The sequence below is a fragment of the Phodopus roborovskii genome, unplaced genomic scaffold (genome assembly GCF_943737965.1).
Source record: "Phodopus roborovskii unplaced genomic scaffold, PHOROB, whole genome shotgun sequence".
NCBI lineage: Eukaryota > Metazoa > Chordata > Mammalia > Rodentia > Cricetidae > Phodopus > Phodopus roborovskii.
The window spans coordinates 5,292,901-5,315,897 of NW_026126516.1; the positions used below are offsets into that span (position 1 = coordinate 5,292,901).

General features: G+C 49.1%; 1 protein-coding gene across 2 annotated transcripts in view; it reads right to left on the minus strand.

The window, feature by feature from the left end:
* Positions 1-18,438: 18,438 nt before the first annotated feature.
* The window catches only part of Syne3 (spectrin repeat containing nuclear envelope family member 3), a 77,789-nt gene continuing 73,230 nt past the window's right edge, over positions 18,439-22,997 (minus strand). For both annotated transcript variants that reach the window (XM_051196548.1, XM_051196549.1), the window contains exon 18: positions 18,439-20,483. In XM_051196548.1, coding sequence (XP_051052505.1) covers positions 20,274-20,483 — 210 coding nt within the window. In that variant the 3' untranslated portion in view covers positions 18,439-20,273. The remainder of the gene's footprint in view (positions 20,484-22,997) is intronic.

Sequence of the window (22,997 nt, forward strand, 5' to 3'; positions counted from 1 at the left end):
AGGTGACCATGCAACCAAGCTACCAGGGTCAGCAAGAGCTGACCCTGGCCTGAGGTGGAGTGAGGAATGAGCTCTGGGGGTTCTAGTCAAGGAGGAGTTCAAAACTAGAATGTCCACATTAGGGACCAGGAGTGGATCAGACAGGGACAAAGCTGGACCCCAAGCCTGGAGCAGGGCTTCTCAGACTGGGTACTTGGCCTGCAGGGCTGCCTGGTTCTTTACCCATTGTTGGACATTTAACAGCATCCCTAGCCTCTACCGAGCAGATGCCAGCAACAACCCTCACCAGCTGTGACAATTAATAATGTCCCCAGACATTACTAGATGCTTTCAGGACTGGGGAGTAAAACTGTCCCCCAGGGAGAGTTGGGGGGCTGTGGGCTGGATAGTTTGGGGAGAGAAGGGCTGACTACAATGCTGGAGATGAACCAAGCCATGGAACAGAGGACTAGCAGACTCTCAACTTGCCCTTTGTGCTTCAACAGGGCCCTGGGGCAAGTATAGGTCATCTCAGGGTTCTGTTCCCACAGGGAACACCCCAGAAACTGTGTCAGGCAAAGGGAGAGACTGGAGGATGCTGGGAAGATCTGGGTTAGAAAGAGCAGGAATCAAAGGCATCCTTGGTTCCCCCATCTGTGTAATGAGGGTTTGTGCCTTCGTTAGGGTTTCTATTGCTGGGGAGAGACACCATGACCATGGCAACTCTTACAAAGGAGAACATTTAGTTGAGGTGGCAGCTTACAGTTTCAGAGATTTAGTCCATTATCGCCATGGTGGGGAGCTGGGAGTATGCTGGTGTGCAGGAAGACATGTTGCTGGAGAGGGAGCTGAGAATTCTATATCTTGATCCAAAGGCAACAGGAAGTGAACTGACTCACAGGGCATCGCTTGAGCATATATGAGACCTCAAAGCCCGCCTCCACAGTGACACACTTCCTCTAACAACGCCAATCCTATTCCAACAAAGCCATACCTCCAATCACTCCCTTTGGGGACCATTTTATTTGAAACCACCACAGGGGGTAAGAACAGCTGCCTCCTCTCGGATGCCCTGCAGGGTTGACAGTATTTCTGTGCCTGGTATATTGAGAGTCAGCCATCACAGCTGCTGCTGTCGTAGTTAGTTCTCATGTCTTCCGTCATGATCTGAACATGGCTCCTTCCACCCCCAAGTGTTGACACCTTCCTTTGGTCCCTGATCTCTAACCATTATAGACAACTGCAGGCTCCTCACACAAAGCCAGTGCACGTTTCCATCCTGCTGAAGACAGTTCTTGGAGTTTGTCTCAGGGTTCTGGCGACGCTGTCTTGAAAGTGTTTGGGAAAGAATAAGCCTGACATGGAAGTAGCAGGTCCCACAGCTGTTTCTTAAGGGGGGCCATGATGTGCTACAGCTGCAGGTCTCTCCCAAGAAGTGTTTCTGCTGTTACTGGTTGTTGGTGAGCAAGATGGCAGCTTGCAGAGAAGGGTTTAGGCTGGACCAGAGCAGGAGGCAGCATCCGGGAAGATGGCATAGACATGGGTGTGAAACAGCATGACTGCTCATGTCCTGCTTTGGAAAGAGGGAGATGCCTCAGCAAAGGCACATCTATAATGGAAAGGAGGGGCAACACAGATCCCCCAAACCAGGCACTGAGGGACCTCCATGATTAATATTGTCAACTTGACAAGATCTAGAACGTTGAGGAGACAAGCCCCTGAGCATGCCTGTGAAGAAATCTCCAGATTAGTCTCTGGGCATGTCTGTGAGGAAGTTTCTAGAACAGGTTGATTGAGGAGGAAGAGCCATGCTGAGTGTGGGCAGCACCATTTCATGGGCTGAGGTCCTGGGCTGCACAGAAATGGGAAAGTGAGCTGAGCACAGCACCCATCTCTTTCTGCTTCCCGACAGTGGATGCCATGTGACCAGCCACCTCACACTTCCGCTGCCATGCCGTCCCTGCCATGATGGACTGTGTACCCTCTGCCATGCTTTCCCTGCCATGATGGACTGTGTACCCTCTGCCATGCTTTCCCTGCCATGATGGACTGTGTACCCTCTGCCATGCTTTCCCTGCCATGATGGACTGTGTACCCTCTGCCATGCTTTCCCTGCCATGATGGACTGTGTACCCTTAAACTGTGACCCTGAATAAAACCTTCTCTCTTTAAGTTGCTGTGTTGGGTATTTTGTCACAGCAACATAGGAAGAGTCTAACACAAGGACAGAGTAGAGCCATCAGTGACTCAAAGAAGTGTGAGATGAAGCATTCAGTGCCAGCCATTAATGGTGTGAGAGGACCATGGACAAGCTGGCATGTGTCTCCTTCCATGCTCTGGAAGCCCTGCCATGATAGAGGATGATGCAAACACAACCTCTCTGGAGTACATAGTGGGAAGCAGCCTCGTAGGGAGAGCAAAAGCATCTGGCCCCAGGAAGAAGGCATGAGACTTGGCTCCCAGTGATATGTTTATGTCATAATTACTCTGTATTGAAGCCGCACTTAAAATTGTTATGTAGCGAGTAGTCACTGCAGATAGTTAAATATTTATGCTCTCATTTAACAATTTCAACTTTAACAGATAAAGCCCACTACATTCATCACCTCCGCCTGGAGCAGCCTCAGGTGAGCCTAGGACAAGTCCTCCCTGTTGTCACCAGGGGACGCCCCTAAAATGCCAAGCAGAGAAGAGGCTGTGTGGGCCAGACCTCACCTGCAGCAAGCCCAACAGTGGCCACTGACAGAGGCAGGAGAGTCTGGCCACTGTCAGTTGCAGCCCTTGGTTTCCTTCTTAAGTTAGCAAGCTTAACTTGCTGAGCCTCACTTCCTTTGTACGGAAAAAGGGCAGTGAAGCCGAACGAGATGGCATGCTAGAAATGTGGCACACACTGAGGGGAGGGGTTTAAACTACAAGTGTTCAAGTCCCTCCATAGGCTCGGTGAAGCTAGCTTGATGCTCTGAGGCATTCATTCCTACGAGCTCCTAAGTGGCTCTCGTCCAAGCACATTGGGGAGAGAGCATGCACAGATGCCTGAAAGTGGGGGCCTCCTTCCCTCGCTGTTGTGAACAGAGCAGTGATGGACATGGGCGTGCAGCTGTCTCTGTGGTAAAGAAAATCTTTGGGTGTTCCCAGGAATGTTCATCTGGGTCATGGTGTTATACAGAGAAATTCTTCTTTGAAAAACAAACAAAAACAAAACAACAACACAAAGCAAGGGTAGTACATGTATACATATGTGTATGAATGGAACAAGTCAGTGAATAAATGGGTAGACAAGTAGAGGATGAGTAAACGAATGGGATGGTGGGTAGATGAAGGAATGGGTGGGTGTATGGATGAGTGGATGAGTCGGTGGGTGGATGAATAAGTGAATAAAGAGATGGATGAATATATGAATGGATGAGTTAGTAGGTAGATGAATGAATAGGTGCATGGGTAGATGGATGAATGGTTTTATGCTGTTGGCTAGAAGAGTGAGTTGGATAGATGAGTAGATGGGTGGATGGAGGTGTGGATGTATGTGGCTGGTGTGTGTGTAGGTATCGCAGTAAATAAGGATCAGGATAAACAAATAGGCTGAATAGATGTTTATTCAGGGAGAAATAACTTACAACCTAGACAGATGAACACCAGGAAATTCAACCCGATCCTCTCCTGTCCGAGTCACGCCAGAAAGAGAGCGCCTTTCCTGGCCCCCTCCGACCTCCTTCCACAGGTCACTCCGCCCATGGCTCCACCCCCCAATGGGCGTGGTCAGTGCCACAGAACTATCTCACTACATGTAGGGGGTTGGATGAATGGGTTGGCTAGTGTATATGTATGTAGGCATGCATGCATGGAGAGGTGGGTTGGCTGATGATGTGCATGAATGGATTAATGGATGGGTTATTGAGTGGATGAATAGACATATACATATAGATAGATACTAAGCCTTTGTCATCTCCAGGGCTGAGACCATTGAGGAGTGACTTCTTTCCCATCCCAATCCCCAGAGCTGTCATTTTTCACCACCTCCACCAACTTCAAAATTCTTCCCACTCATCTTCATGGTGGGAACCTGTTCTCTTTCCAAACCTCCCACAGGACTGGTCGGCTTTAGTCATGAGAAAATATGCCTGCCACTTAATCATCAGTGATGTCAGTCGGGGACCCCTTAACAAAGAGATTCGTTCTGCTTTTATTTGTTGCTACAATGAAGAGCATGAAAAATTTAACAGCACCCTAATGGGGACCAGATGGGAGAGACACTTTTCAGAGCCTTTCTGTCTCTCCCATCTTCTAAAAAACCCCAAAGCAAAGGTCCTTCAGGACAGTCGATGGGATGGACTGCAGCCAGAAGACTGCCCTTACAGGACTGCAAGTTCAGGTCCAGCTCAAGAATGTCTGCCAGGTTACACACTACAGCGGGTCAAATTGCAATCCTCTGGAACAAAGGGAATGTCACAGTGGATCTAGATGTGAAAATGGGCTCCTCCCAGGCTTCAGGCACCTGCCTTTGGGTTTTCCACTGAATGTTGCTGATTGTGTCATAGAATTTCTACCCATAAAACCCCAAGATTTGAAAATCACAAAGGATTAATTTTGATTTGGGTGTGTGCTGTGCAACCTTGAACAAGTCAGTAAGTACTGTTTCTGAGCCTAAATTTTTAGCTACAGGAAGGAAGAGCCACGGGGAAGAGTCATTGTAAGGCTTGATGAGATCCTAAAGGACTTGCTTATGACCCCTGGATATGTGGGGAAGAGATTGAAAGTTGACTGGGAGACTTAACAAGTTCATGGCCTGTGGGTCTCACGTGGAAGTTTAGCTCTAAGGGGAATCTTTTTGGATTATTGAAAACAAACCTTGCAGAGCAACACCTTATGGGTCATACCAGTATGGAGACATACATGCATATAGTATACATGCTTATTTTAGGTATTTAAATTTGTTATCACTGGGCCTGGGAGATGGCCCAGTGTGTAAGAGCACTTGCTGTACATGCCTGATGACCTGAGGTCCATCCATGGAGCCCATGGGTAAAACTGAATGTGGTTGTGAGCATCTATAATCCCAGCACTCCCACAGGAAGATGGGAGTCAGAGACTGGAGAATCAGCAGGAAGCCCATGGAGAGCAAGCCTGGAGGACTCGGGGTAGAAATGACAAGGGGTGGTTCAGGCTTCACATCCCCCATCACTAGGAGTCTTCGCTAGGGTGACCCTCATAGATTCCAGGGAGTTTCCAGCAGGTTTCCCCAATTTTCCCCCAATTCCAGTCATCTCTCCCAGTACTCTCTCCCTCCATCAATCTTATCCTTCCTGTTTCCATCCCCACATGCCCCCAGTCCACCTGCAAAATCTGTTCTATTTTCCTTTCCCAAGGAGATCCATGTATCTCACCTTGAGCCTCTCTGGGTCTGTGGGTTGTAACTTAATTATTCTTTACTTTACAGCTAATATTCACTTAAAAGTGAATACATACCATGTTTGTCTTTCTGGACCTGGGTTAACTCACTCAGGATGATTTTTTTCTAATTCCATCCATTTCCCTGCAAATTTCATCATGTCATTTTTAACTGCTATATAATACTCCACAGTGTAAATGTCACATTTACTTTACCCATTCTTCAGGTGAAGGGCATCTAGGTTATTTCCAGTTTCTGGCTATTATGAATAATGCTGCCACAAACATAGTTGAGCAAGTATCCTTGTGGTATGATTGAGCATCCTTTGGGTATATGCCCGGGGATGGTATTGCTGGGTTTGAGGTAGATTGTTTCTCAATTTTCCAAGGAACCACCATATTGATTTCCAAAGTGGCTGTACACGTTTGCACTCCCACCAGCAGTGGAGGAGTATTCCCCTTATTCCTCATCCTTGTCAGCATGAGCTGTCACTTGTGTTTCTGATCTTGGGCATTCTGATAGGTGGAAGATAGAGTCTCAAAGTATCTCAAATTTGATTTGCATTTCCCTGATGGCTAAGGATGTTGAACATTTCTTTAAGTGTGTCTCAGCTGTTTGAGATTCCTCTGTTGAGAAGTCTCTGTTTAGATCCTTACCCCATTTTTAATTGGTTTGTTTTGTTTGTTGATGTCTAGTTTGTTGAGTTCTTGATACATTTTGGAAATTAGCCCTCTGGCAGATGTGGATTTGGTGAAAATATTTTCCCATTCTGTAAGCTGCTACTTTGTCCTAATGAAGCTTTTCAGTTTAGTGAAGTCCCATTTCTTGATTGTTTTTCTTAGTTCCTGCACTATCGGTGTTCTGTTCAGGAAGTTGTCCCCTGCGTCAATGTACACAGGCCATCTTCTGTAACCAGGCAAGGCTTCCAGTAGAGGGACTGAGACACCAACCCAGCCACAAAATCTTTGACCTACAATTTGTCCTGTCTGCAAGGTGTGCTGGGGGGAAATGGTGGCACAGAACTTTTGGGAAAAGCCACCTAATCACTGGTCCAACGTGTGGCCCATGCCACAAGAGGAAGCCCACACTTGACACTGCCTAGATGGCCAGGAACCAGAGGCTGGAGAGGGCAAAGACCTAGGATGTAACCAAACACAACTGACAAAAAAAGTCAACGAAATGAATCCTAATGACATTCTGCTATACCTCATAGATCAGAGGCTAGCCCAATTATCGTCAGAGAGGCTTCATCCAGCAACTGATGGGAGAAAGTGGGGAGACCCATAGCCAAACATTAGACAGAACTCAAAGAGCCCCGTGGAAGAGGGGGAGGAAGGACTGAAGGAACCAGCGGGTCAAGGATACACCAGAACATGGCCTATAGAATTAACTAAGCAGGGTTTATATGAACTCACAGAGACAGAAAAGCAGCAACCACAGAGCCTGCATGGGTCCGAGCAACGTCCTCTGCATATATGTTATGGTTGTTCTTACGGGACGCCTAAGAGTGGGAGTGGGGGTGTCTTTGGTTCCCCTGATCTTGGGAACATTTTCCTCCTACTGGGTCGCCTCTTCTAGCCCAGTCTTATTGTAGCTTGTCATACCATGTTTGGTTGATAGCCCTGGGAAGCCTGCTCTTTTCTTACAAGGCACAGAGGAGTAGATCTGGGGGACACGGTAGGTGGGGGAAGCTGGGAGGAGTGGAGGAAGGGGAAACTTTGGTCAGGGTATAATGTATGAGAGAAGAATTTTAAAAACTGGAAAGAACAAGAGAAAATGGAAAGAAATAAAGGGCGAGAGATGACAAGGGGGCCCTGCCTCAGAAATGGGGGAAGGAGAGAACCAACTCCTCAAGTCAACCCCTGACCCCATATGTACATTACAGCACACACCTGCACTCACAGGACAAACAAATGAATAGTGACTTTCAAAAAATGGTCCTTACATTGAACTCTGGAATCTTGAATGACTGGGAAACCATCATACACACTCCACACATTCACATGGCGGGGACAGATCCCGCCTCCCTGCGGTGGTGGCTTCCACTGAATCTGGCCTACTCGTTGGTGTTTTCTGCCTAGAGTCTGCAAGTCCATGAGTTTACAGACCCAGACTTATAGGAAAGCCAGCACCAGAAAGAAATGAAGGCCAGAGGAAGAGCAGGCATGTCCCTTTGCCATTTTCAAGACAGCTGCCAGCTCCTTCCTTACCACAACCTCAGAGTCCTTCCTAACCCTGGGCAGCCACCAGGTAACCTACCAGGCTCTCAGGGGTAGAAAAACCTGTCCCAGATGTCCTGGCTCTGCTTACCATCCATAAGGTCTCACAATTCCTGGTAGCTGGTGGTCTGGGGATGGTGCAGGTGGCAAGATAGGAATAGGATCTGCTTTGCTACCTCTTGTACAGGTCAGTAGAAGGCAGAGTTGGAGGGCTACTAAGCCACCTTCAGATCATGGCCGTGAGACTGCATTTCTCTTTTAAACATTTGTTTGTTGCTTTGTTGAGACAGTGTCTCACTCTGTAGCCCAAACTTGCCTAGCACTCATGGCGATTCTCATGACAAGAGCTGGGATTATGAGAACAAGCCATCATGCCTGGTTCTTAGCCGTTTCCATCTTTGACAGCCATGGCCAGAATCAGGTACAGCACCATGCAGTTCTCTATGTGGAAGCATCTAGCAGCTGTTGGTGCTGCTTTATCATTTAATGAAGGCTGGCACGGATTACCATGGAGTTCAGGGCTCCTTCCCTCCTGCTCCCATTTCCAGGACACATTCAGATTTCAATACATGTCACAATGAAAGATGTTTTCTGTTCCGACTGTGGGGTGTCATTGGGATAGAACATGCCTTTTTAACAAAAGTTGATGGCAAGGAGGTGGTTGGTTTGTGAAATGCCTTCTCTTTGTTCATAACCCAGCATATCACTGGAGTCCAAATTTCTGCCTGTGGCTGTTCAGAGGCTGGCTCTAACTGCATGGAGCCCTAATGCCTTCTGGCTCCTGCAGAATGCCCCCTAGCTCCTCTCCCACAGCTCAGAGTGATCATTAAATTATCACAATGCCTGGAACAGAACAATGACTCCAACTTCACTTTCTAGCTTCTGCGGTATTGACTTAATAAATCCCAGCACTGAAGCAGGATCTCCCAGAAATGTGTGCCCAGAACCCGTGAGGCTCCCAAGTTCAGTGACTGACTGAGTTACATGCACACATCTGTGCGTGTCTGTAAGCACGTGTGGATATGTGCCTGTGTGTGATTTATATACATGATGGTTGCGTGTGTTGAGTTCCAGTCTGCAACTGTAAGCAATTCAGTAGTATCTGTGTATGGCACGAAGTGTGGTATGGTATTAAGGTAATATGTGCATTGTACACGTGCATTTGTGCAGTGGGAGGATGTGTATACTTACATGTATGTGTATAAGCATGTGTATATGTCCACGGTGTATGCTTGTGTATAGTATATGCAGGTTTGCATCTGTGAAGAGCTTGTGTTTGTATGACATGATGGGTGCATGACATACATGTGCATATGTCTATGGGATTTGGTGTGTGTGTGTGTAAGGTGTGTGGATACATGTGTAGTCTGTGTGAATGCAAGCATGCAGGGGTTGAATAGCGTGAGTATGTGATTGTCTATGGTGCATATCATGTGTATCTTTCAAAGTGCTCATGTGCGTGCTGTGGTTTCTTCTTCCTACCCTTGTATGAAGTTTGGTCATGGGTTTAGTTGCAGAGCTCTCTGATACAACCTGGTACCTTTTTCTCACCATGGGACCCCACAGCGATGTAGAGCAAGGGTTCAAGGAAGACCGACACTGCCATGAGTCTTGTCTACCCTCCTCCTCTTCTTCTTCTTTCCTGACACACAATAGAAGCTCATAATCTCTTATTATTTTGCTGGGGGATTGAATCTAGAATCTCTCCCATAATTAGGCAAACACTCCAACAGAGCCACCCCTCCCACCCCACCCCTGCAAGCCTCTGAGACCTAGGAATGTTCTCAACAGTCACCCACGTTGGAGGGCTCTTAATGGGTGAACGAAGGAGTTCACCCTGTGCCCACCAGTCCCCCTCTACCTCCAGCTTCCCCCCGTGCTTGCTCATAAACAAAGAGGCGTGGTGGTAAGGCTGGTGGTGGTCTAGCTCATAATTTAGTACATAGGCATCAGGACGTCAGAAATTAGCAAAGCCGAGAAATGAACACATTGCCAAGGAGACTGTTGAGTGAGACCATTCCCGTAGGAAGGAGGTGCACCAGGGAGAATTGTCTTGTGCTGATTTTGTTTGAAAGTGGAATAAGGGGGTGTATGGATATTGGACACCCAGATGGAGATGCTGTGGATTTGCTGGGTCATGACCCTTGACTCTTCACAAGGGCTCTTGCGTGGTGCGGGAACGGTAAAGTGGGGCTGCCATTTGCTTTGCCCGTTGTCCGAAAGTTCAGGATATTATGTAATTTGCCAGCTCAGATTCTCTGCAAGGGAGGGGAGACTTGGAGGAGACAGCGTGTTGAGGGTCATCAACGCACCGTTAAGAGTGGCAGTGGACACCAGGAGACCCTTCTGTTGGCAGCTGCCATGGTTCAGCACCCCCTCCTGATGCTGTCGCCAGGAGGGCCAGCACGGACCCAGGGAGGGTGTGGGGAGGGAGGGATGCTCGTGGAACCTTAGCATCCGTTCTACTCCTGTGACAGTTATGTGAGCTACTTACCGACCCATGACAAACCCGTTTCTTCCTAAACCAGTTAGACTGGTTGTCTGCAACTGAACTGATCGATTCTAGAATCTCCCCTCAACTAGTCTCCCCAGGACACTTAGGAATTGTAATGTAGCATGATGGAGAATGCCAAGTGTGGATGATGGACGGGATACCCTGTTTCAAACCCACCAGGCAGGATTGAGAAGGAGATAGAGCCAGTCCTGAGCAAATGGTCCCGTTTTTGTTAACCATATGCTGGGCATCAAGTCCAATCTCATCCAGTCCTCACAACTGTGTCCCTCCAGGGAGGCTGAGAACTAGCCCAGGGCCTTGGAGATGCTGCTGTTCAAGCCATGTGGTCATCAGGCTGGTTCAAGCCTGTTGGATTCACCATTCTGAAGAAAGAAAATTAAGAGCAAAAGAAAGCCCGTAAAGACTATTTTTAAAACATAAATTTTAAATTTTGGAGTGAGCCTGCAAAAACAGCACAGAATTCTCACCACCTTCGCCAGCCTTCACTGACCCCTTACACACCACAGGCATTTGTCAAAATCAAAGGGACATTAACGCCAGCATAGCCGTGTTAAGAGACTCCAGACAGCATCTCATTGGCTTCCTTCTAATGGCCTCTTGCTGTTCCAGGATGCAATCCAGAACATGCACTGCACTTAGATTTTTTTTTTTTTAAACTAACCCTTTCTGTTACCTTACCACCTCCTTCCAAAGGAAAAGGGGCTTCAATTACTTGCACATGCTCAAGGCTGAGAAACACACGTACAAGCAACATGAGCCAGGTCGTGGCTCAAAACAATTTTGAGCAATTTCCCTTTACACTCTTGGGTGGATGAGCCCTCTCAGACAAACTGGCAGCAGAAGGCCACGCGGGATAAACCAAAGCAGAGCAGGGGCAGGACCCGAGCCAGACACCAGCTGCAATGCCTTCCAACCACGGTAGTTTCCCAGGAAGTCAGATCTCTACCCGGGATGCTAACCTAGGGAAGCTGTGCCTGAAAGGGTCACCGAGGCAGCCGGAACTGGCAGGCACTGATGGCAGAGAGACTCTGTTCAAGGATCTGGATACTGATCTTGCCCAGCGGTCCACAAGAGGATGGGGCATGTCACTGCTGGGATTGGGAGCCATGGATGAAATCAGAGGGAATTGTTTCACACCTGACTTAGAAAAAAAAAGTCACAGTCATAAAAATGAATGACTCACCCAACCAGGCACACGAGCACTCCAGGTAGATTTAGAAAGCATGTGTGTTTAATATTACTTTTACAGCGAGTGGAGTGCCCTAAAGGTGCTAAATGGAAAGGAGAGAGATGGGGTCCAGATTTCTTACTGGAACTGTTTTCACACCGAGGTTCTTGACTCATGGATGGATGAATGTCTCTACTGTGGAAGCTACCTGATAGAACACCATGACCATCCCCATACACAAGCCCAGGGTGGAGGACCCCGTGGGCAAAATTCTGACAACGTGCTTCATTATCATTGTTGTTATTGATGGCAGTTAGAACAGGAGGTGACTCCTTATTCCTGCTGTAAGGCCCACCAGAGTCCCTCTGAGGGAATCTGTGTTATTTAAGACTTCAGACCCCATGGGCTGAGTGGACCACCTTCCTTCAGGTAAATTCCCTGTCACAGGTGTGGTCTCTTGTCCGACTAGCATCAAAGGAGTCCTCAGGAGTGTCTGTTAACCTGTGGTGAATCCTGGGTCACTGGCTGGCTTCTCAGACCTCACTATGGGCAGGATGGTATTCTGGACTGTGAGCTGGACTGTATTTCAGAACAATTCAGAGCATTTCTATCTTGCACACATACAGGCTCACACACACATGCCATGTCCCCATGTGGTTCATGTAAGAGCCATACTATTGCATTCTTCCTATTTCTTGCTTGTAGCTTACAGAGCACTGTGGGTGGAGAAGGCTGATCTTCAAACCCAAGAACAGAGAGAGCTATAGGGCTCTGATCCATAGGATTGGTAAGAATTTGGTCTCAAGGCCCAGTTCTCTTTGCTGGTACCCACATTGGGGGGGTCCCGTCTCTCTCTTCGGGTGTGTCTGGGAAGTTTTCAAGGCTACCCACCCATCCCTGTGGACAGTGATGGGCATCTACAGAACATTCAGATGGATACTCGCGGATGACGCTCATTCTGGTTTGTGTGTTGCAGTGGCCTTGGATTCCACCTCTGCACAAACGAGGACTAATCCTGAAGCAGACAAGCGTAGGGCAGTTCAGTACTCTGGGACCATGTTTGGTTGTGGTTTTGCACATCTCCCTTGAAATAACGCACTTGGAAATGTACCTCCATCACCCAATGTATCATGTGCACACACCCTTCTCCAAACAGTTCACTAGCAACCTCAGAGTCCCCCGGCTCCCTCCCTGCACCAGGCTACATACCTCCCCAGCTCTGAACAATTGTCCTCACTCCTAATAGCAATCAAATTTAGACAGTTCTGTTCTAGTGTTTTCTCGGTGTGTCTGGATAAGAATAGAAGGGACAAAAACTGGCCTAAACTGGATCTGGGTGTTGCTGTGATGAGACACCATGATCAAGGCAACCCTAATAAAAGAAAGAATTTAACTGGGGGCTTGATTACAGTTTCAGGGGGTTAGTCCATGCCTGTCACGGTGGGAAGCAGACACTGGAGCAGTAGCTGAGAGCTTGAGCTTTATATCCTGATCCACAGGCAGCAGCCAGAGAGGGGCTTGATTGACATGGGCATTTGAAACTTCGAACCCCTCCCCCCCAGAGACACACTTCCCATAACATGGCCATACCTACTCCAACAAGACCACACCTCCTAATCCTTCCCAAAGAGTTGAACTAACTAGGGACCAATCATTCAGCAAGCCTATGAGGGCCAATCTCAAACCACCACACTCAATGAGGGGAAACTACATCTTCGACTAACCTTTCGGGAAGAGTTCCGTATTGGTCATTGTAGGCATATTCACAAGTGGGTGTGCATGTGATTAAACTCAGATGCATCACAGGAAGGGACACATACAACAGGAAAAAAGGATACATGGCCTCGTGCATCAATCAAAATAGAGAGCCACTCAAGTCACGCCTCCTAGTAAACAGCCCTTCCTTTCCTCAGTCCCCAGACAGGAGGCCCCAAACAGTCATCAGCCCCCTGTCAATCCCGAGCATGCCTCTGCAACCTGCACTATGGCACACAGAGGCAAGGGAGCTAGGCTGCCAAGTGCGTTATGTCAAGGGAGGTGTGCAAAAACCAAAGCCAAACACAGTCGCACACGTTGCTTCAAACGTGACCTTGATGCTTCTCCAGATCTGTGTGAGCCTTGTTTCCAGTTCTTTGTTGAAGAAGCCAGCAACCTTGAAATGCCCTGCCTAGAGCCCAATCACCAGCAATAGTCCTGCCTAAAAACAAGGTAAACGTAAGTTAGCCATAATCCTGCTTTATCTTCTGCCTCACACCTTCCCCAGATAACTCTGGACTTCAGAAGAAGGAAATGACTGGCAACCACACAGTATCTCATAGACCAAAGTAGAGCTTTTTATTTCCAAACATAGGGCAGATACAGGAAAACAACAACAACCATAAAACAACCATGAAATCATGACATTATCTTTCAGAATACCGCTGCTAACTACATGAACAAGAAGCAGGGACCTCCAAGCAACTTTACAATAGCACTGAGCTGGGACTGGAGGACTCGCACGGCCCTTCCCACAGAGCTGAGAGGCGCTGGGCCCTCAGTCAGCTCTGGACTTGATATGAACCGAGATAACACACACATGTTCCAAGACCGTCATTTGGCTCCAATTCCACCTGCCTTCCCAGAAAGCTGAACTTTATGAAAAATTCATGTTTTATAATCACAGAGACTTGTGACAAGAGGAGATGGTCCCTCTGTACTGTTTACACAAAGGAACACTTTAAACAATGAAAAAGATTGCTCTGGACACCGAAACACACTTATGCAACACACATACACACAAATACACATATGCATGTAAACACGCATGCATGCACGCACTCACATATGCATGCATACCTTGTCCACCTCTTTATCCCAGGAGCTCCGAGAACTTGCCCAACCCCTGCATCTTTGCTCTTTTAGAAGAATTTGGCACCACACACAGTGATCTCTCAAAGCATCTGCCCCGGACAGCGGTGGCCTGACTCTGTTTCCAGCCTTGCCCTGGCATTCTAACCTGGTGCTCCCAACCCTTACTGACAATGGGAGTCAAAGAGCTTGCCAGCAGGATGGACACAGGAGAGGAACTCCGCAACCCCTGCACAGGAATGGCACCGTCCTGCAGGCTAACAAGATGCAGGAGCAACAGTAACCTGTGGTCCATAAGGGGAGGAAAAGCAATGGAAGGCAAGCTCCACACTGGCAGGAAAATGTCACCTCTGGGTTCACACCCTAAATGTCTTCCTCACCCAGTGCCTGGCTCCTTTTAAGTAGGTTGCTGGCTCTGTGCTCTGCGTTCAACATAAGCTCATGGCTCCATAGCCCAGGCTCTCAGGAGTTGGGCTGTATTGCAAGTCCTTCCTTGTGGGTCTCTTTTGCTCCTTTCCCTCAGAACTAGAAGAGGGACTAAGGCTCTGTCCCTCATCTGCACAGTGTCACCAGGGGTCCAGGTGGCCTGGCTGCTGAGTTAGCACAATAGCACTGAGCAGGGACAGGAGGACTCACATGACCTTTCCCGAAAGAGCTGAGAGGTGCTGAGTCAGCTCTGGACTTTGAAAGGAAACTGGCATCCCTTGGGAAGCTGAACTCCTCTGCCACTGCTGTCTCTTGTGTTCAGACATGGCTGGATACCATCCTGTGAGCACCTAGGATGTTACCATGGGAACCAAAAACAGGCAGGTGCCTGGAGAATGCTGAGTCCTGTGGGCTGCCTGTAGCTCTTGTGCTGGGAAACCCCAGGCTTTTGTTACATTTTTTAAAAACAATCCACCACCACCCACTTGCTCTTATGTGGACAAACAGTAGGCCTTCCTTTGTGCCTTGGGCCTGAGGGGAGAATGCAGGCTGATCTTAAGTCCTTCAGTTGCAATCCTGTGATAGAGAGGTTCTGGGGTCTATCTATGGGGTGATGGGGAGCCCCAGTGACCTGCTAGAAGGTTAGCACTAGTCTGGAAACCTGTGGCCCTTTTTCCCTTTCTAGAATTTGATCTCAGGAGCCCAGTGAGGCCAAGAATGACAGAAAGCCGCTGTGTGATCTTCCTGGAAGATTTGAAGGCAGAGCAGGCTCAGCCCAGGCTCTGCAGGACAGAGGAGTGGCTGCCTCTGCAGCACGTATTGTATCTTTTCTCCCAGGTTTCCCAGGGTGGGTGTTCCCAGAGTAGACTGAAGGGCTCAGGACTCCTGGAAACTGGCAGGAGCCAGCCAGCAGCACAGAGGCCATTCCTGGAACTTCAAATGGTCACACCTCTAAGTTCTGCTAACAGAGCAGATCCAAATGCAGGGCTCAGAATGAACCTGAGATTCAGGTTCCAATAGTGGTCGATACACCTAGGTGCCAGCCTGGTCCATTCTACCTTTCTTTCTTGCTAAGGAAAACTGACTTCTTACTGGAATGTTCTAAGGTTCATGTGGGGGTTGGGGGGAAGAAGCAGGCAAGAATTTAGTCTTCTGAAGGGGGCTAGGATGAGGGATGAGGACAACACACAGGTACTTCCCACAGGACAAATTAGCAGTAACACTTGAAGTGCTTTGCGGACCAAGAAAACCACTCAGGCTGGAAAGAAAGAGGGAAAGAGGGGGGCGGGGCTCAGAGATCAACTAATCATGTCTGCCACGGGTAGGTTAAGGGAGGCAATGGTCCACTTCTCTCCTCTATGCTGAACTGGATAGAATACAAGACTAGGGTGAGGGGGACAGAGGAGCCTCCTCTGTAGGCTGACCTTCCTGAGAGGGAAGTGGAGTGTGATCCTTCCTGGGTTGTGTCTAAAACTTAGGTGTTCACAGCCATAGACAGCCTCCTGCCAAGCCTCAGTGCTCAGATCCCAAGGGTCTACCTTAAGGCCCCTAGAAGCCCAGCCAGTGAGCTTCTTTCCCTTCTGCTATGCCCAGCCCTTTCTCCTGCCCCTCATCTGGCCGCCCTAGTACATCTCTTCTGCCCTCTGAGCCACATTTAACTTGCAGAGGGTGAGACACCCTCCTACTTATCCCCAGGTCCCCTGGGTCTCCTCCATGGCCCTCTAGCTCTTGGTAGGTTGAGCACATGTGGGAGGCAGATGAGCCGAGGCCCTAGTCTGGGTTTAGCATCTTATATAAAACAGACACTTCCTGGTCTAGGAGAGCTGGGTGATAGGGTCTAGACTTTGTTTACCTTAATGTTCCCACCTGTATGGCCCCAAGACGGAACTCCAAGGTCTTTAATATATGGGTTAGAATGAAGAAGAGACAAGACACTTCCTCTGTCTGTCTGTTTGTCTGTCTATCTATATATCTATATATCTATCTATCTACCCATCCATCTTTCCCTCTCTCCTATCTTTCTGTCTATTCATCTGTCTCCTCCTCTCTCTCTCCCTCTCTCTCTCTCTCTTTCTCTCCTCTCCTCTCCCTTTTATTCCCCACTTCCTATCTCCCTTTCTTTCCGTCTCTCTTCTTAAACAGTGGTAAGCACATGCAACATAAAGCTTGGCTCCATAGTGTGTGTTAGTGTCCCTCAGTCTCTGTGGTCCCAGACTCTGCTCTCCTCTGTCCCTGTTTCCCATCTGATTGCCACAATCAGATCAGCTCTGCTTAGGTTCTCAAACCCTCTTCAGAGCTTGTTGATCCAGTCAGTCCTGGCTCCACACTGCACGGAGAAAGAACAGTCTTCTCTGTCTCTCTTGCTGTCAGGCAGCCTGAGCATCCTAGCAGGGTGGCCCACACCCTTGGCCCCTGGACTTCCAGCAGTGGCTCTCCAGGTGCTTGTCCTTCTCTTTGTCCCAGGCTGCAGAGGAACCCCAGATTCCTTCTTCTAAAGCATCTTAGGATGTGAGGCCAATGAAGGGGGACTTCAGGGGGCAGAGGAGGCCTCAGCTCCAGGGAGTGGGGCAAGTCATGCCTCTTGGAGCAACATGAGGATGATGGCCAACGACCCGCACGGCTGTGCCTGCTGAGGTGATTCCTCAGAGAGCCACAGGCTAGCTCACAGGAAGCTGAGTCTCCTTATCCCAACCCAATGGTGCCACTCAGTGACACCATTCCCAGAGGCCACAGAGACCGCTGCTTATGGCGCCATCCCAAAGTCCCCTCCCCCCAGTATGGGCTCCAGGGTCCAATAACCCTGGATTCAAGTCTCCTATCTTTAAAAGCCTGGGTTTCTCATCTCACATTAGGGATGAAGATCTATCAGGCTTGAATGGGGATGGGCAGCGTGGGGATCAATGAAATGCCAGCCCTTCAGTGCTGGCTCCCCATGGAAAGCATTGCCTGTGTCTTGTTAGGGTTTCTACTGCTGTGAAGAGACACCATGACCATAGCGACTCTTACAAAGAGAACATTTAATTGGGGTGGTGGCTTACAGTTGCAGAGGTTCAGTCCGTTATCATGGCGGGGAACATGTGGTACACGGACAGACAGACACGGTGCTGGCTACAAGTAGACCAGAAGGCAACAGGAAGTTGACGGACTGTCACACTGAGGGAAGCTTGAGCAAATGAGACCTCAGTCCATCCCCACAGTGACACACTTCCTCCACCAATGCCACAGCTCCTAATAGTGCCAGTCCCTTTGTGGGCCACTTTCTTTCAGACCATCACAGCTCCCCCGCCCTCCCACCACCACCTCCAGGGTTTCCCAGCTCACCTGTTGTCCTGACCACTAACTCCAGTGACTCCATCTGCATTATAAACGTAATCTCTGCCCCTGCATTCTGCACCCAGGGAACAGATGGGGCAGAAAGAGGGGCACAGGGTAGGGGACCAATGGCATTGCTATCACACACATACCTGGGCTGACCTAGCATGGTTCCATGTGAGCATTATCAGCATGACAAACGAACAATAACACACACACACACACACACACACACACACACACACACACACACACACCTAACGAAGTCTTTTAAAGCTTTTTAGCTCCAGCACTTCTCTCCAGGGACACGTTCCAACTCTCTATGGTAACTGGATAGGAGGCAACGTCACAGTAGCAGGTGTCTATACCCACTTGAAGCAAAAGAAGTTACGTCTGAAAAGCACCCAGAAATGGCTAGTATGTTATATTTCAGCTATATTCATATGAAAGCAATAAAAAATATCAGCCCCCTCTGGTTAAAAAGTTATGCAAATAAGCAATCCACAGTGTCATTATTGATAATTAAAAATACAGATATGTTCCCCACCACCCGCATAGTGCAGCTTTACCCTCCCCAGCATTTACCATGAGACATGACTACATCCACAGGAAAAAGCTCTCTTTTCTGCTCTTTCTGTTTTCTCTTACGTTCTGGGGATGGAACCCAGGACTCACAGCTGTTGGGCAGGTGCTCCGTCTCTGAGACACGCCCTAGCCCTGTTCTTCCTGGGAAGGGAGATGTGGAGAGATTGTGCTATAATGCATATGGTATCACCTGAAGAGTGTGGTGAGCAACCCATTGCTATGTGGCTATGGGTGAGTGACTTCCCTTCTCTGGGCCTCGGGTTTCTCACCTGTGAAATGGGAAAGTGGAGAAAGGAAGTGCTGAGGTTCTTTGCCACAGTTCTGACCCAGTGGCGGCCCAATGTTCTTAGTGAGTATCAGGACTCGGCAACCTGGGTATGAGGTCAGGGTTCACCAGCCCCCCGATTTCTCAGCAAAGTGGCAAGTGCAGGGGAGTCCTGCTTAGTAACAAGCGCCCAGGCGTTGCATTCCTGCTTGGCAATGCCCGGCCTTTCCTAGGTACTGTACTAAGATGAATCATGGTGTAGCCTGATGCCAGCTAGGGAGGGACTCGGTGTGTGTGCAGAAGGGTGATGGCCTTAGAGTTGGGCCCCTCTTGGGACCTCAGTGTGCCCTGTGTTTAAAGTGCCTCTCAGGGTCTTTAACACTGGTTGTGTATCTGATGACAAGGCCCGAGGGCACTCCCCACTCAACAGACAAATTCAGTCTGTCAAAAGGGGGCAGTAGGAGTTTGCTGAAAGGAAAAAAGTGTCAGTTTAGGGCAAATCTGATCCAGTTTTAACCCACTTAGGTCATCCCAGAATTCCCTGGCCATGTTTCCAGCCTTGGGCATAGCCCAGAGTCACCCCAGATGCCTGACATGTGCCTGGAGCCCACCTTGCTTGCTCTTGCCTGGGGCTAGGCTGTGAGCCCTGGGCCCACAGAGGAAGGGAAGAGAGACCCCGTCAGATGGGCTGGGTCTTTTCCTCTCTGCCTTGTGTGGGCCGGCCAGTTCACACCCTAACCTGTGGACTGCCCAACAACGATGGCACAGGCCTCCTGGGGCTGGCACGGGCCACTGGCAGCGTGCTGTACTCTTGTGCATAAGAATAAAAGGTCAGGTTCATCCTCCTTTTTCTTTCTCCTAGAGAAAACACACAAACAACACCCCGGCCACTTCCGGAAGACGCGAGGTCATGGTCACAGGCATTCCTCGCTGGTCTGTGCTATCAGTGGCTGCTGAGAGGGGGCGGTGCCCTAAGAGCCATCTATCCGTGGAACTTTGTCAGTTCCTTACAATCCTTCTGCTACTCTCTTGGTATCTCTCTGTCACTTGTCCGGTCTCACCGCTCGGGCTATGCCCGGCCATCACATCACTGCTTCTCTTTATCTACCCAGAAGCACAAGAGCCCCAGGGCTCAGGTTCTGCTCGGCTACATTCACAGCTCAGAGGCTTCTGCACTGGCATCTGGATTCCTGGGTGACAGGTCATCATAAAAGTAATGTGTGATTTCCCCTTCCAGGGATGACAAGATGCTAAGGCACAAGTGTCAAAAATCCCATTAGGGAAGCACACTGCTGGGGACTTCCACAGGCACAAAGAGACATCGTATCTGAAGTCATCTACACTGAGCATATACATACACGGCATATAAAAATTCTGTACATTAGTCCCTAACCACACACAGTACACATTTAGTATAAATAGACAGAAATGACATCGTAGAAAAAGCAAGTTTGTTCTGGGAACAGATGCAGCATTTAGACTGAGGCTGTTCTGGGCGTCTGGTCTGTCTAGCTTCCCCCGGCAGTCAGCCCCAGAGGGACTGCAGGAGGTCACCTGTATGCCCCAGTGGGCTAGGTGGGCGGGGGGCCGTTGTAACGGAGCATGAATGCGAAGGAGCGGGCGAAGTTGTTGGCCAGGGCGCAGCTGCGCTCCTCCTCGCCGGCCGGCAGCAGGAAGAGCAGCAGAAGAAAGAGCAGGAGCAGCAGCTGCAAGGGCAGCGCCACGCGGCACGCCTTCTGTAGGAGAGAGCAGGGATTCCGCCACCGCCTCCGCTGTCGACTCTGTGAACCGACACGAGATGCACTGTGAGATGCCAGGAGCCTCAAGGGGAAGTGGGCACATGCTGGCTAAGCTGTGTGACCACAGGTGTACAGTCTGTCCACTGTGGAGAGTGCTGCGGTGATTGGCCTTCAAGAATCGCCATGGAAACCAACCTCTGACATGTCTGTGAGGGGGTTCTAGCCTGGGTTGAGGTGAGCAGATACGCCCTAACTGTGGGCACCACCATCTTACGGGCTTTGATCCTAAAAAGGAGGGAATGACCTGAGTACCAACATCTACCTCTCTCTGCTTCCGGGCTGTGGACACGGTGACCCCAGACACCACGACTTCCCCAAGAGGGACTGCACCCTCACACCCTTCCTTAAGCTGCTTTTGTAATTTCTCACAGCAGTGAGAACACTAAGACACATAGCTGATGCCAGTTTTGCCAGCCACGAGGATCTCAGCAGTTTCCTTAAACCATTCGAGGGTTTGAAAGGAGGAACAGAACAACAGAGTGGGCCAGGGATGACATAACCCCTCCCCTGGGGGACCCACAGTCCTCAACTTACAACGGCTTTACTGAGAAAGCAAAATATCCTCAGTGGGAACCATACTTCGGGTTTCAAATTTTGATCTCTTCCTGAGCTAGACAGACCCATGTGGCCCAACACCTGCTAGAGATGCTGGGCAGCAGAAGCAAGCAACTCCCCATGAGCGGCCCAATCACAAAGGTGGTGGCTGGCCACCTATAGGCTGCTATGTGGCTGAGCTGGGATGTTGCCGTTACAGGCATGCTGCGTTATGGTGTTTTCAATTCACAGCAGCTTCATGAGGACAGAACCTCATGGTGAGCTGAAGAGCATCTATGTATGACCACTCACTGAGAATCCTGAGGTGGCCAATCAAAATTCTCCATGTAGAAAGTGGGTTAATAATGGCTGCCACCTTGACACAGTGTAAGGATTAAATGAAATGGAGCCCAGTGTCACAGGTACTAAATAGCTGCCATCATCTCGGGTCCATATCTTAACCTTGCCACTATCTAAATAGTCCCCATGGTCACCTAGACACACTGAACATCAGCAGAAGGAGTGCCACAATCACTTCCCAGGACTCTCCTCTCCTCCTCCCCATCCTTCTCCTTTTTCTCTCTCTCCTGTATGATCACCTTCGGGGTACCTGAAGGCCACTCTCATACTCTCACACAGCAGACTTCCGTGCAGCAATGTCCATAGGCCATGTCCTGCAGTCTGCAGGGGCTGGGCAGAGTGTGGCGCTGCTGGTGATGGTGAGGATGGGTGGTGGCGATGGAGGTGATGATGGTGATGGTAGTGGTGAGGAGCAGAACTGACTCCATGACATTTTCTGATGACTTTGCCCAATTGAAAAATCTCTGATGGCCCATGGAGAAAGATGGGAGAGCAAGACAGTATGCTGTGATACCGCTAGACTGCTGTAATCCAAAGCCTCCTGTAGAGGGGCTGTTGGTGATGGGCTTTTCCATTCTCTCTGGAGCCTCCATCTTTAGAACTAGGCTTCACTTATGCAAATGTGTGTATGCCTTGGGCTTGGCCCTTCTAAACTAGCTTTGAAGGTCCAGCTGTGCTTGCAGGAATTTGGGGGATGCCTACAACCACCCAGACATCACTTCTAGAGAGTCTACCTCTTACTTGAGAGCTTTAAACTCTAAAATGTTCTTTACAATAAAAAACCCCAAATATTTGAAATAAAAGGTATACTTCAATGAGAGTTTCAAAAGCTTGGACATACATGCAGGCATGAACACATTTGGGCACGCATGCACACACACACACACACACACACACACACACACACACACACTTCTAACAAAGGATAATTTAAGATGTCAGCAGGAAATGGATAATCCTAGCTCATCTCAGCTCCAAGAGCCTCTCTGTGCCTCAGTTTCTCTACAGAGTATTATTGCCTGTGTCCTATCCAAAGCTATCCAAGATAGAAAGAGTTCCACAGGAGGTGGGGTTCGCATCCTTCATTGCTGAATGACAAAGAATGTGACCCTCTTCGCTCTGGCCATCTGCCTATCCCTCAGTACCCAGAAGGTGACCGCGGAGACACTCACTGCCCACTGTTTGTGAACATTTTCACTATCCCAATATTCCACACAGAACATTGGGGCTCCATTTGTCATGTGTGCACACATGTGTACACACACTCCACCCATGGCCTCATGCTCAACTCTTTCCCTAGGCCATGAGCTTTCTGAATGTTTCCAGTTGCTCTGGGAGGATGGCTGGCCTATGCCTTTTTTTTACAGAGCAAGAAAGTAAAGCTATAGGAGAGTCAGTAGCCCGAGGTCACACACAGACTCAACTTCTATTAACACTGCAAAACCCATGCTCTCTCAGGTGTCTCTCACAGGAAACCATGGCTAAAGATAGTCACAAGGCACTCTGGGTCTCAGATGTCCAACATAGGTCCCATCTTGACCCAGTATGTTGAGTATAGGAGTCATATCAATGCAACTGAGGCTTGGGGTCTTTTCCCAAGAC